The sequence below is a fragment of the Ambystoma mexicanum genome, chromosome 5q (genome assembly GCF_040938575.1).
Source record: "Ambystoma mexicanum isolate Mex_15411 chromosome 5q, UKY_AmexF1_1, whole genome shotgun sequence".
Taxonomy (NCBI): Eukaryota; Metazoa; Chordata; class Amphibia; order Caudata; family Ambystomatidae; genus Ambystoma; species Ambystoma mexicanum.
Genome location: NC_090933.1, coordinates 940,451,719 through 940,464,261, shown reverse-complemented (window position 1 = coordinate 940,464,261; position 12,543 = coordinate 940,451,719). Strand labels below are relative to the sequence as shown.

The 12,543-nt window shown below is 49.8% G+C and overlaps 1 protein-coding gene across 9 annotated transcripts in view; it reads left to right on the top strand.

Annotated features, from left to right (window-relative positions):
- The window catches only part of UBR5 (ubiquitin protein ligase E3 component n-recognin 5), a 2,447,509-nt gene that overhangs the window by 1,919,179 nt on the left and 515,787 nt on the right, over positions 1-12,543 (top strand). For all 9 annotated transcript variants that reach the window (XM_069621460.1, XM_069621458.1, XM_069621459.1 and 6 more), the window contains one exon: positions 3,291-3,435. In XM_069621460.1, the coding sequence (XP_069477561.1) occupies positions 3,291-3,435 (145 nt within the window). The remainder of the gene's footprint in view (positions 1-3,290; positions 3,436-12,543) is intronic.

Genomic DNA, 12,543 nt, shown 5'->3' with positions numbered 1-12,543 from the left:
GGGCATGAAAGTTGCATACTTTAATATTTTAATGTTGCCAGCGCACAGAAAATACCTCAGGTTCATGATAGAGGGCAAACGCTACCAGTTCAGAGTGCTACCCTTCGGGATAGCATCAGCACCGAGGGTATTCACGAAAGTACTGGCAGTGGCAGCGGCTCACCTGCGCAGGTTGTCCATCCCAGTATACCCTTACCTCGACGATTGGCTCATAACAGGGGATTCTTACGAAACATGCTTCTCAAATACCCAAAAGACTGTAGACCTTTTGTTCCAACTGGGCTTCTCCATCAACGAGAAGAAGTCCAGCCTAGACCCCAGCCAAGTCAAACAATTCCTAGGGGTTCTAATTCGAACAAAGGACGGCCTCGTCTTCCCCTCCAACGAGAGGGTCCAAAACATGCTGTTTCAGATCCCTCAATATGTGGCAGGTCGAGAGGTGACGGTACGCAAAGCACTGTGCTTGCTAGGAATGATGGCGTCATGTATTTATTTGGTACCCCACGCGCGCCTGCGCATGCGCCCAATGCAAGAGTGGCTCAACAGCCAGTGGTGTCAGGCCAGCGGACAATGGGACGATCTAGTGGTGGTCTCGCAGGCCTTGGTTCTCTCGCTACGGTGGTGGTCGAAGGAAAACCTGGTAATAGGAAAACCATTTGCCACCCCCGCAGTGGAAGCCACTCTAACCACAGACGCATCCCTCACAGGATGGGGTGGGCTCACCTATCCCATCAGACTGCTCAAAGTGTTTGGACTCCGAGCGTAGCATCCAAGCATATAAACTTACTGGAGCTACTGGCTGTGTTCAAGGCACTAAAAGCCTTCCAGGCACACCTACAAGGGAAGACAGTGATGCTCCTCACGGACAGCACCACAGCCATGTACTACCTCAACAAACAAGGGGGCACTCACTCTCCAGGACTGTCCAAGCTGTCCCAGAACATCTGGAAGTGGGCTCTCAGACACATGTTCCTACTGTCACAACATGTACCAGGGGAACTCAATCTGCTAGCAGACAAACTCAGCAGAGACTTCCCTCTGCCCTCAGATTACGAATGGCGTTTACACGAAGACATCGTCTTCGTTTTCACACAATGGGGAGTCCCAGAAATAGACCTGTTCGGAACTCTGTAGAACTCACAATGCCAAGATTATTCCTCCAGGTACCCCCAGAACCAATCCAAGGGGAACGGTCTATCGATTCCATGGTCAGGGAAATTTGTTTACGCTCCCCCCCCCCCCGACTCCCCTTCTCAACAAGATTGTGCACAAGATCACCAGGAGCAAGTTACCATGATACTAGTGGCCCCTATGTGGGCCCAGCAGCCATGGTACGCTCACCTGATGGAGATATCTCTTATCTCCTCCAGTGAAACTTCCCTGCCCGTACAACATGCTGTCACAGGACAAGGGCAGGACACTGCATCCATGCCCTCAGACCATGAACTTAGCAGCCTGGCTCCTGAGATCATAGAATTTGGACATTTACAACTCCCGCAGAGATGCATGGACATCCTCAGGGAAGCTAGAAAGCCTAACGCTCGTCACTGTTATTCTAGAAAATGGAAGAGATTTGTCATCTGGTGTAGAGGAAGAAACCTCAACCCTGTTGACTGCTCTCCACCACAAATTGTTCTGTACCTGACCCATTTACTGGACTCAGGTCTAGTATTCAATTCTATTACAGTCCACCTAGCGGCACTTTCTGCATACACCACTTCCCAACTTAAAGTGTCATGGTGGAAAGTCCCAGTTATTAAAGCCTTTATGGAGGGGGTAAAGAGAATACACCCTCCGATAGCAAACCCAGCTCCCGGCTGGGATCTAAATGTGGTACTTACCAGGCTAATGGGCTCACCCTTTGAACCCATGCACAAGGCAACTCTTAAAGACCTCACTCTTAAGACTGCCTTCCTAATAGCCATCACCTCCATTAGGAGAGTAAGTGAACTACAGTCTCTTTCTGTTCTAGACCCCTTTGTAACGGTTCACAAAGATAAGGTGGTTCTACGCACACACCCGAGGTTTGCACCGAAATTCATCTCGAAATTCCATGTCAACCAGTCAATAGAGCTACCAACGTTCTTTCAAAACCCTTCAAATTTGGGAGAAAAAAGCCTGCATACACTTGATGTGCGCAGAGCTGTCATGTTTTATATGGAAAGAACTAGACCACTGAGAAAGACTAATCAGTTGTTTGTCTCGGAGGCAGCAGGAAGAGAAGGAGATGCAGTCTCAAAGTCCACTATAGATGGATTGTTCAATGCATCACTCTCTGTAACACTCTTGCTAAGAGAGAACTACCCTTCAAGCCAAGAGCACACTCTACTCGCGGCACTAGGGCATCCATAGCATTCATTGCAAATGTTCCCCTTGAGTCCATTTGCAAAGCGGCAGCCTGGAGTTCTGTACACACCTTTACAAAACACTACTGTCTAGATGCCCACTCTGATTCCCAGGTGGGACAAACAGTATTAAGACATCTTTTCTCTACTGTTCCTTCTCACAACCCACCTCCGACTCCGGGTACTGCTTGCTAGTCTATGCACAGCATGTGATTCTAAGCAGATTAACAAGCATCGGAAGACAATGCATTACTTACTGTAAACGCATTTCTGATGGTTGTATCTGCTTAGATTCACATGCGCCCACCGTTCCTCCCCGCTCGGATGGAAGGAACATAGACATCTTTTTATATCTCTCTTTTCTGTACTGACGTCTAGAAGGCTCCCTCATGGCAGAAAGAATACAAACAGAGGGACCTCGACGCGTGAGGGGTTCTGGGTACACCGCACGTCACTATAGGGATAGTGTTACAGACACGCCTTGTCGACGTGCCCTTTTCGACTACGAAAAACAAAATGCAATACTCTGCAGTGACCACTGGATGTGGGACTATGCACAGAATGTGAATCTTAGCAGATACAACCATCAGAAATGCTTTTACGGTAAGTAATTGTATATGTATATATATGTGTATATATGTGTGTATATATATATATATATATCTGTTAGTTTGATGTGGAAATCAAAGAGGCCTGGACTGCTGCATCTGAGTTTTCCAATTTTCTTATCCACATAGGTGTGAAGTTTTTTGTTTATGAAATGTGTCTCAAAAATTCTCAGATTCATTTCTAGAGATATTCTTCGCTTAACTGGCAAATTGCCAATCAGCCAGCACAGTGAATGATACTGCTAAATACAAACTATACTTATATGGCCTACTATTGCATGTCATTTAGCACATTGTTTGGTTACTTGAATGTGTTTCTTCATTGCTTCTTTGTAAGGGATTTTCGGAGGCAGCTTTCCATTGACACTCGGCCATATAGACCACCATCAGAAGGGAATCCCGGCGATGAGTCTGATCCAGTTCCATTACACCGACAGGCACTTGGAGAAAGGCTTCACCCTCGTGTTCTTGCAATACAGCCGGTAAGATGAATGTAGCACAAGACTTATTACAATGTGCAAGTGCTTTCTGAAATGAATATAAATGTGAGATGTGGTCAAGAGTATATGCTATTGAACCAAAGAGTATGCTTTAACTCAGTTTTCTAATAATGTTTCTCAACTTAAGGTGCATATTTCACTATAACTATGTCAAAAGCTGTCAAAGTTTGTAAGCAATCTTGATGGCTTTGCAGGCCCTGTGTACGAAGATAAGGGGAAGGTTGCCCTTCCCACCAGCGGACGATCCTGCGGCGCCTGGACCGTCGGGGAGCCCACCGAACAAGCGGAGGCGAATCCATCCTCCACCTTCCTTCCAGCTTTACACCCCATGGCGGGGACGGACGGTGACGACGGGACCGATCTCCCATCACCCCTTGCCTGGGCCTCCACGCGCAACGTAATTGGCTCCTTCAACGCCATGAGCGCCAGGGCATCAGAGCTTTTCCAGCTATTCCCCGAAGAGCAGAAGGAAGGGTTCCTCTACCAACGACGAGAGGCCAAGAGAAAGACCGTCCTTTCAGTCCCCTTACTGGATGACATCTGGGACGAAGGACTGTCCCTTCTGAAGAACCCGTCCACGGCCCCTGCAAAGCGGGACCGGTACAAGAAGTAGTACCGGGTCCCGAACTCTCTGTGCCTCGGGGCACAGCCGTCCCCGAATTCGGTGGTCTCAGCGGCGGCCAAGAAGAAATCGGCAGAGGCGGCGGCATAAACGTTCACTTCCCCGCCAGACGCCGAGGGGAAGAAGCTGGATGCCATGGGACAACGGGTTATCTCGTCGGCAGCGACAACCATCAAGGCGGCCAACGCGATCGCGGCGCGCTACGACAGGGAGCTGTGGTTCAAGATTGCTCCCATCCTGGACTTTCTCCCAGATGACAAGAGGGCAGACGCCCTTGAAATCCTGCAGGAAGGTGAGGTGGCGTCAGACCACGCCATCACGGTGGCCACGGACATTGCCGACACAGGCTTTTGCCAGATGGGCAACGGCATTTGCCTCCGCTGGCAAGGTTGGCTCAGGGCCACTGATTTCCATCAGGACGTGCAGACCAGGGTACTGGACATGCCCTTAGACGGGAACAACCTGTTTGGCAAGGCAGTGGACGAGTCGCTGCAGGCCATCAAGGCGGACACCGAGACGGCCCGGGCCCTGGGTTCTCTCAATCAGCGACGGCCATCCTTTCGGACTTCCAGAGGCAAGTCTCAAGGTGCCGCCAAAGGATCTGGCGGCAGTTCCTCGTCGTACCGCCAGGCAGCCTGCTCCTCGCCCCAGGAAGCCTACAGAGGCCCTAACAAGAGAGTAGGAAACCATCTTCGACAAGGTGGCAAGGCCTCGGCGAAACAAAACTGAACCGGCCGTGACGTCGGGACCCCACCCGAGCACCCCGGTGGGAGGCCGGCTGGCGAAATTAGTTAGCTTGTGGGAGTCCATCTCCACCGACCGTTGGGTGCTGGATGCCCTGGCCCACGGTCACTCCCTGGAGTTCCAAAGTAAGTGTCGCCATTTCCCGCCTGTGGCAAGGAAAGAAATCCACGTGCCACAGCTGCTTCTGGAGGTACGAACAATGCTGAAAAAGGTTGCAATAGAAATCGTCCCAAAGAGGCTCCGGAGTATACTCGCGGTGCTTTCTCGTCCGAAAGAATACTGGCGGCTGGCGGCCCATCCTAGACCTTCGCCTCCTCAACAGATGCATCAAATCCCAGAAGTTCAGGATGGTCACCCTTCAGCACGTGCTGGGACAATTGGAGGAAGGCGACTTCCTGTCGTCGCTGGACTTGGAGGATGCTTACTTCCACATCCCCATACGCAAAGGACATCGAAAGTGCCTACGGTTCGTGGTCCAAGGGCGGCACTACCAGTTCAAGGCCCTGCCCTTTGGGTTGAAGTCGGCGCCATGGGTCTTCACCAAGTGCCTAGCTCCGGTGGCGGCGCGGCTGCGCCTGCAGGGGATCAACGTATACCCCTATCTGGACGATTGGCTCATCTGAGCAAATTCAAGAGAACTCGCCGTCAATCACACAACGAAGACCGTCTGCCTGCTCACGGAACTGGGATTCTCAATCAACTGGGCAAAGTCCTACTTGGTACCGTCGCAGGACACCCAGTTCCTGGGAGCCAGACTCGACACAGTGGCACGGTTGGCTTCACTGTCGGAGGAGAGGATGAAAGCCATCCTGGGCAAGGTACAACGGCTGTTGACCATGAAGTGGCCAGGGTAAGGTCCATCAAGTCCCTGCTCGGCATGTCATTGTGCATCTACCTCGTACGTCTGTGCAGGTTGCGGATGCGGCCACTACAGGAGTTCCTCGACGCCCGTTGGATGCAAGCGGCAGGCAGCTTGGAATACAAGATCTCCCTCAACAAGACTTTCCGGCAAGCGATCCGGTGGTGGGGCAACTGTGTGCATCTAGCGGCGGGCATGGACTTCCAGACCCCGGAACATCAGGAAACGGTGACGACAGACGCCTCCCTGGAGGGATGGGGAGCTCACACCGGAGATCTTCCACACAAGAGGCCTTTGGCTCCCGGAGGAGAGGTCACTACACATCAATGTCCTGGAGCTCTGAGCCGTGTTCTGGGCCCTCAGGTCTTTCCTCCCGTCCCTCAAGGGCAAGGCGGTGAGGGTCTTCACCGACAACACCACCACAATGTTCTACATCCGGAAGCAAGGGGGCACCAGATCCCCAGTCCTATCCAAGGAAGTGCAGGATCTGTGGCACTGGGCCATGGCACAGGGGATGTTCCTGGTATTCTTCCATCTGGCAGGAATAAAGAACACCATTGCCGACTCGCTCAGCAGGGAGCTGCGCTCTTGCCACGAGTGGGAACTTCGGCAGGATCAAGTGGATCTCCTATTCCGACGATGGGGCAATCCCCAGATTGATCTATTCGCGACGGTGAAGAAGACCAAGTGCCGGAGGTTCGCCAGCAGGTTTCCCCAGCCGGGGAGCATGGGCGGCACATTTTCATTCAGCTGGGACTGCCTGTTCCTGTATGCGTTCCCACCGTTACCGTTGCTGCTCCGACTCATCAGTCAACTCAGACAGTCCCGGTGCAGGGTGATCCTCGTTGCACTGGCGTGGCCGAGGCAGATCTGGTTCCCAGACCTTCTGGACATGTCAGCGTACCCCTCATTCCTCCCCCCCCCCCCCCCCAGTCAAACTGCCGATGCACATGGATCTTCTCGCCAGGGAAGGAGGCGCCATCCTACATGACCCGGATTCACTGAACCTGCAGGCCTGGCTCCGTCAGCACTACATTTCGGAGGGTACGATATCCCGGCGGACTACAAGGAGGTGCTTGCAAAGGCCAGGGCTTCCTTGACTCTTAAGTGCTATGGACACAAATGGAAGAGGTTCTCTGTCTGGTGCCGTGCACAGTAGAACAACCCTCTGCGGATTACGGCCCCTCAAGTGCTGCCGTACTTGCTGTCGCTGGCCAAGGCGGGGCTGGCTCACGCCTCCATCAAAATCCATCTGGCGGCGATCTCCCGCTACACCAGAACTCCGGGGCGGTCGTCTCTGTTGTCTCATCGACTGGTGAAGGAGTTCATGAAAGGACTGTTCCGCTCGTTCCCGCCGGTGAAGGCTCCGGCCCCGGTGTGGGAGCTCTACGTGGTACTGACCAGGCTCATGGGTCCCGTTAGGCAGAATCACATGGAGTACCCTTGGGCAACACTACATATGATTAGGACTACAAGTGATAGTACAATTTCACCTTTGGTACAAGCCTGTACTACACAGTAAAGTGGTAGCGATGGCTGAGCAGCCAGACTTATCTCAAGAGCAAATGAACAGTAATAGGGATTACACAAAGGACTAAAATTACTGTGACACAAGCAAACACTGACTCAAGGTTTCTGGTTAAAAAATATAAGTACATTTAATTTTAAACCATCTATTCACAGAACACTTCACTTCTATTAAATAAAACCACACTCTAAATACACTACACACAACCAATTCCTCTTGTTCAGGTCAATTTAAGGCAAGTACATTAGGATTTGACAGACAGGTGTTTGGAAACAAAGACGTTACCGTGGGTTAATACGCGATCACTTTTTGACAGTAATGACAGTTCGGTCTTACAAAAGAAAAGCGTACCCGCCGGAAGAAATCTAACCGTAGTCAAACACACTTAGCACAAAGAATTAAAACAAGGGAATAGTGGATAAAAATCATAGGCAATACTTTTGTCAAGGCAATAGAATCAGAGGACGTGTTCTAAGAGGCAGATAAGTCAATAGGCTTGCGCCAGTGTCAAATGGAGCAGGGCTCTGTTGTCGAGGATCACACAGTGAGAACAGTTCAAGATTAACGTTTCCAGGAGTACTGGATATTGTCAAAGGGAGGCAAACGTTATAAGACGGAAGGAAGAAAGGACAAGTCTTGGGAAAGGAAACGGGTTCACCCCAATTCCTCAAGGTCGGACGGAGAGATCGACCAAATGGAAACAGTGCCTTATTCGGATGAAGAAAGCTGGTGCTACGGCAGTTGTTCCTGGTAGTTCCTGCAGACTCACGGTTCCTGGAGCTTCAGTTGTGGGGACAAGAAGGACAATGTCTGGATCGTTTCTTGTAGTTCCAGTGGCGACTCTGACTTCCAGCCCAAGAGTCCTGCCTTTTATGTCAAAATCCCCCATTCACACAGCCTGGCTGTCAATCACACAGCAGGGGCGTTGTCCAGCCCGGACAACCACCTCAGCCAATGGACACAAAGTGCGACTTGGGTCTCCAAGGAGACCCTGTGCAGCGGGTTACTAAACCCCTCCCTTACATTCAGCCCACCTAGACACCCAGACTCCAAAGGACGGCGAACAAGAAAACCAAACCTGGTTTGGTGCAAAAAGCAAACAACAAGAAAGACTTTAACAAACAGAAATGGCGACTAAACCCAACTGGAGCCAAAATAAAACATATATGGTCAAGCGGGTTTTATGTTCGAGGCTACTATAATAGCCTAAAACATTACCACTTTATATAAGATAATCGCGGTAGAAAGGTTAGGGTAGATACCACTGCCACCAGCCAAGTCTTGATGTAAAGGGAGCGAAACAAGGCTCCAAGAGGCACAGACAAAAAGGGGTAAGAGTTAACCCTTTTCAATACTCCATGTAAGATGGGGTGTACTGGGTCTGTGGTTTAAAGTGACTATATAAAGTTAATGGCAACTTTTCATGTTTCTGGGGGACAGTAGTCATCCCCAGAAATAGAGTTCACAAGGGAAGTCTAAAAGACATACCTGTGTCACTGCACTAAAGGTGCTGTGTGACACACAAATAAAAAGATGATGCCTAGGGAGTTGGTGACACTCCATAGCCCATGAGCACAAAAAGTACAACACACACAAAAATACACTGCAAGAGTGGGAAAAAGGCTCACACTCTTACCAAGTGGAAAAAATAAACCCCAGAAATCCAGCAAAGCTGCTGAGGGACTCACTAGGTAAGGAAAATTACCCATAAATGAGAATTCTCCCCAACAGGTCCCCCATTCGAGTCCTGGCGTTTGGCACCGCTGAAGTTCCTATTGTGGAAGACAGCGTTTCTTGTGGCCATCGCCTCCGCACAACGACTGGGAGACATCCAGGCCCTCTCCTGTAAACCTCCATACCTGACATTCCACGAGACGAGGGTAATGCTGAGGACGCACCCCTCCTTCATGCTCAACGTGCCGTCGGACTTCCATCTCAACGAGCCCTTGGTGTTAGCTATTTTCTTCCCGTCGCCGGCTGAGAGGCCTTTGCACTCGCTGGATGTGGCTAAACCGCTGAAGTTCTACGTGGACCGCACAAAGAGTTTTCAGAGGACATCACAGCTGTTTGTGAACTTTTGACCTGTGAACCAAGGGAAGGCCCTCTCGAAGGCTTCCATTTCTAGATGGCTCTCCGGCTGCATTATGCACTGTCACCGGTTGGCAAACCGACAGTTGCCTGGCCGTCCGAGAGCCCATTCAACCAGAGCAATCGCTGCTACTGCAGCGTTCATATCTGGTGTGCCTCTGCTGGACATCTGCAGGGCTGCTACGTGGAGGTCGACACACACCTTCACGAGATTCTACTACGTTGACCGGGATACCAGGGAGGAGTCCAAAGTCGGCCAGACAGTGATGCGCAACCTGTTCGCTTGAAGGTGAGCCTGGTGAGGAGGTAAGAGATGCTTAATGTTGAGTTGTTGAAATGCTTAATGTTGAGTCTTGCCACCTCCTGTGGTTGTGCATGTGTGTACTGCTATATTCTTGTATTCATGAGCATGTGAATCCATGCCAGACCCCATGCTGGGGAAGGAACAAGTTACTTACCTGTTACTGTTGTTCTCCAGCATGGGTCTGGAATGGATTCACATGCGAACCCTCCCTCCAACCCCTCTGCGGCTCTTCTCTTGGTCCTACTGCCACTTTGTGCTACCAAATGTGAAGATGGCTGCCAGAGGAGGGGCTTAGGTAGTGGGCAGTCATTGGCTGGGGGCAGTATGACCCAGAGACCAGTTGTTATTAGTAGAAAGACAGTTCAGAAACTAAACTGATTTTTTCTTTACCAAGGATTCACAGCCTGACGACGAAGAATATTCATGAGCATGTGAATCCATGCCAGACCCATGCTGGAGAACAACATTTACAGGTAAGTAATGTGTTCCTTCCACACCTTTTTTTTTTTTACAGCTATTTTAGCTACTAGCTTTTGTTCAATAATTTGTGAAAATAGTTGCAACTTTCGTTTTCCTCCATCAGACATTTTAAATCTTTCCTCATTGTTGGAGACTAGAGCAGCACGCCTTATTTGTGGATACATTTTTCAAAATCTTAAATCAAAGGCTTTGCAAATCTCTAAACCGGGTGACTATTCAATCTTGTATCCATTTCAAAGTCCTATAATTTATAAGGAAAGCCTCCTGGGAAACAGGCTCCCCCTACATCTTCACATGCCTCACCAGGTACAGACCTTCCAGATACTCGCTGTCCGGCATATCTAACAACTGGATGCTGGCATCTCACATAAAGATATGCTAGGATAGAGGACTGTTATTATGGATTTCATCATGGAACTTGGAGCCAATCATCTGTACTTCAGAAAACCAAGAACTCTAATTTTTAATTAATGCCTGCAGCTAAACTTTGTTTCATTACATTGGATGGGGTAGCCACTCTCTCGTGTCTGTGTGTTAGAAGCCTCCCAGTTGCAATGCGGGCCTGGGACCCAAGGCCAGGACTGCAGCACTTCTGGCCTCTTCGACTTTTCTGTCTTTGCGATGGAGCAGTGTTAGGCAGAAACCTGTGCAGTTCCCTTAGGGACCACTGCAAAAGATTTAGGACTACAGGTGGTTGGCAGTAAACCCAATTGGTAGCAGTCTGTACCATCCAGATTTACCTGGTAGCTGTGGCTGAGCAGTCAGACTTCTCTCAAGAAGAGTTAGGCAGTATATAGAGTATACACAATAGGTACAGAGATACAGTAGCACAAGCAAACACTGACCAGAGCTTTGGTGTAAAAGTATATAATTATTTATTTAAAGACACACTTGTAAATTACACCAGCACAAAGAGGTAAGTAAATTCAACACATAGTCACTATTATATATATTCAACCCTAATTACTTATTAGACAAGTCTTAATGAGAAACACCACTTAATTTCAGACAGATGTGAGCGCTTAGCATAAGATGGCACTCTAATAAATTATTGAAAAGGGAGGGAAAAAGGCAGAGTTATAAAGCACACAAATTTCAATACTTTCATAGAACCATAGTGAGGCAGGTTAGGCAAAGTCTACTGGTGAGCAAGGAAATTCAAATGCCAGGCCCACTCTTAGAGAGAGCAAGCAAAATGTGTCCAGGATCACACAGTGGGGTTATGCCCAAAGAGTCTTTGTAGAAAGTTCACAAAAGATTGAGATCAAGTCAGGAAAAGTTAGTTAACAGGTCCCAGGCTAACCCAGGTTAGAAAGTCGAGGATTTACTGTCACCCCGAACGATATGTCGCAAGGGAAGCCAGGTGGGACACAGTACCTGAAAGTGGGAAGAACACTCCAGCGGGGGCAGTTGTTCCTGGCAGCGGGTGCAAGTCGGTGTTTCGTCCAGAGGAAGAGGGAGGAGGTCTCGACGTGGAGGAAAGCTGAAGGTCGTTGCACTGCCAGGGAAGAAACCAGCCGCAGAGTTTCCCGGTTACAAGGTACCACCCTTTTCTTCGCGGTAGTGGTAAACCGCGGTATTCCGGTTGCCGGGGTGCTTGGCACAGGCAAGGCGGCCACAAGATGGTCCAGGAAGGCGAAAAGACGGGCAAACTGGTTATCCCCACCAGTCGAAGGAAGAAATCTTTCCGGACTGGAGATCTCCTCTTTCGTCGGGAAAAGTGGTGAGACGGTTCAGCAGGTCTCCACCGGTGGTGTCGTCGTTGCAGGTCGGCTTGGCTTCTCCCTCCTCGGATTCTTTAGGTCCTGTGGCCACTTCTAAAGTTCCAGTCCCCAAAGCCCTGCTTTTATGCAGAAAACCCCCATTCATTCAGCCTAGCTGTCACTCAAACATGCTAAGTGGTGAGCCGGCCGGCTCACCACTTGGGCCAATCACACAAGAGTGCGACTTGAGTTTCCGAGGCAACTCAGTCCAGGGTGCCTAAACCCCCTCCCACACCCCTGTGGTACCCAGACAGAGTGGCACAACTTTTGGAGGCTTCTGTGGAGAAGCCCGCCAAAAAGTGGAACAAAGGGCTTGACTTGGGTTGGAGTCACAGAAACGAACACAAATGCCATTTTGGAACCAAGTTTCGGCAAAAAATACCAACCAGTGAATTTATATTAATTTAATAAACGGGCGGTATGTTCGAGGCTATTTTAAAAAAGTGGTAGCCTCGAACAATGGGAAAATCCCATAGGAATATATTTGCGGTCAAATATAAAAAGTAGTATCCACTGCCACCAGCCAAAACTCGGTCGGGGGAGACTGGACAGTGCCCCCTCGAACAACAGACCCCGGGGCAATCGAATTGCCCCGACCAGTACGTCCACAATAGGATGGTTTGTACTGGTTCTGTTCACAATTTGAGACTAGTAAAGCCAATGGTGACTTTACATGCCCTGAGAGGCAGTAGTCAATCCCAG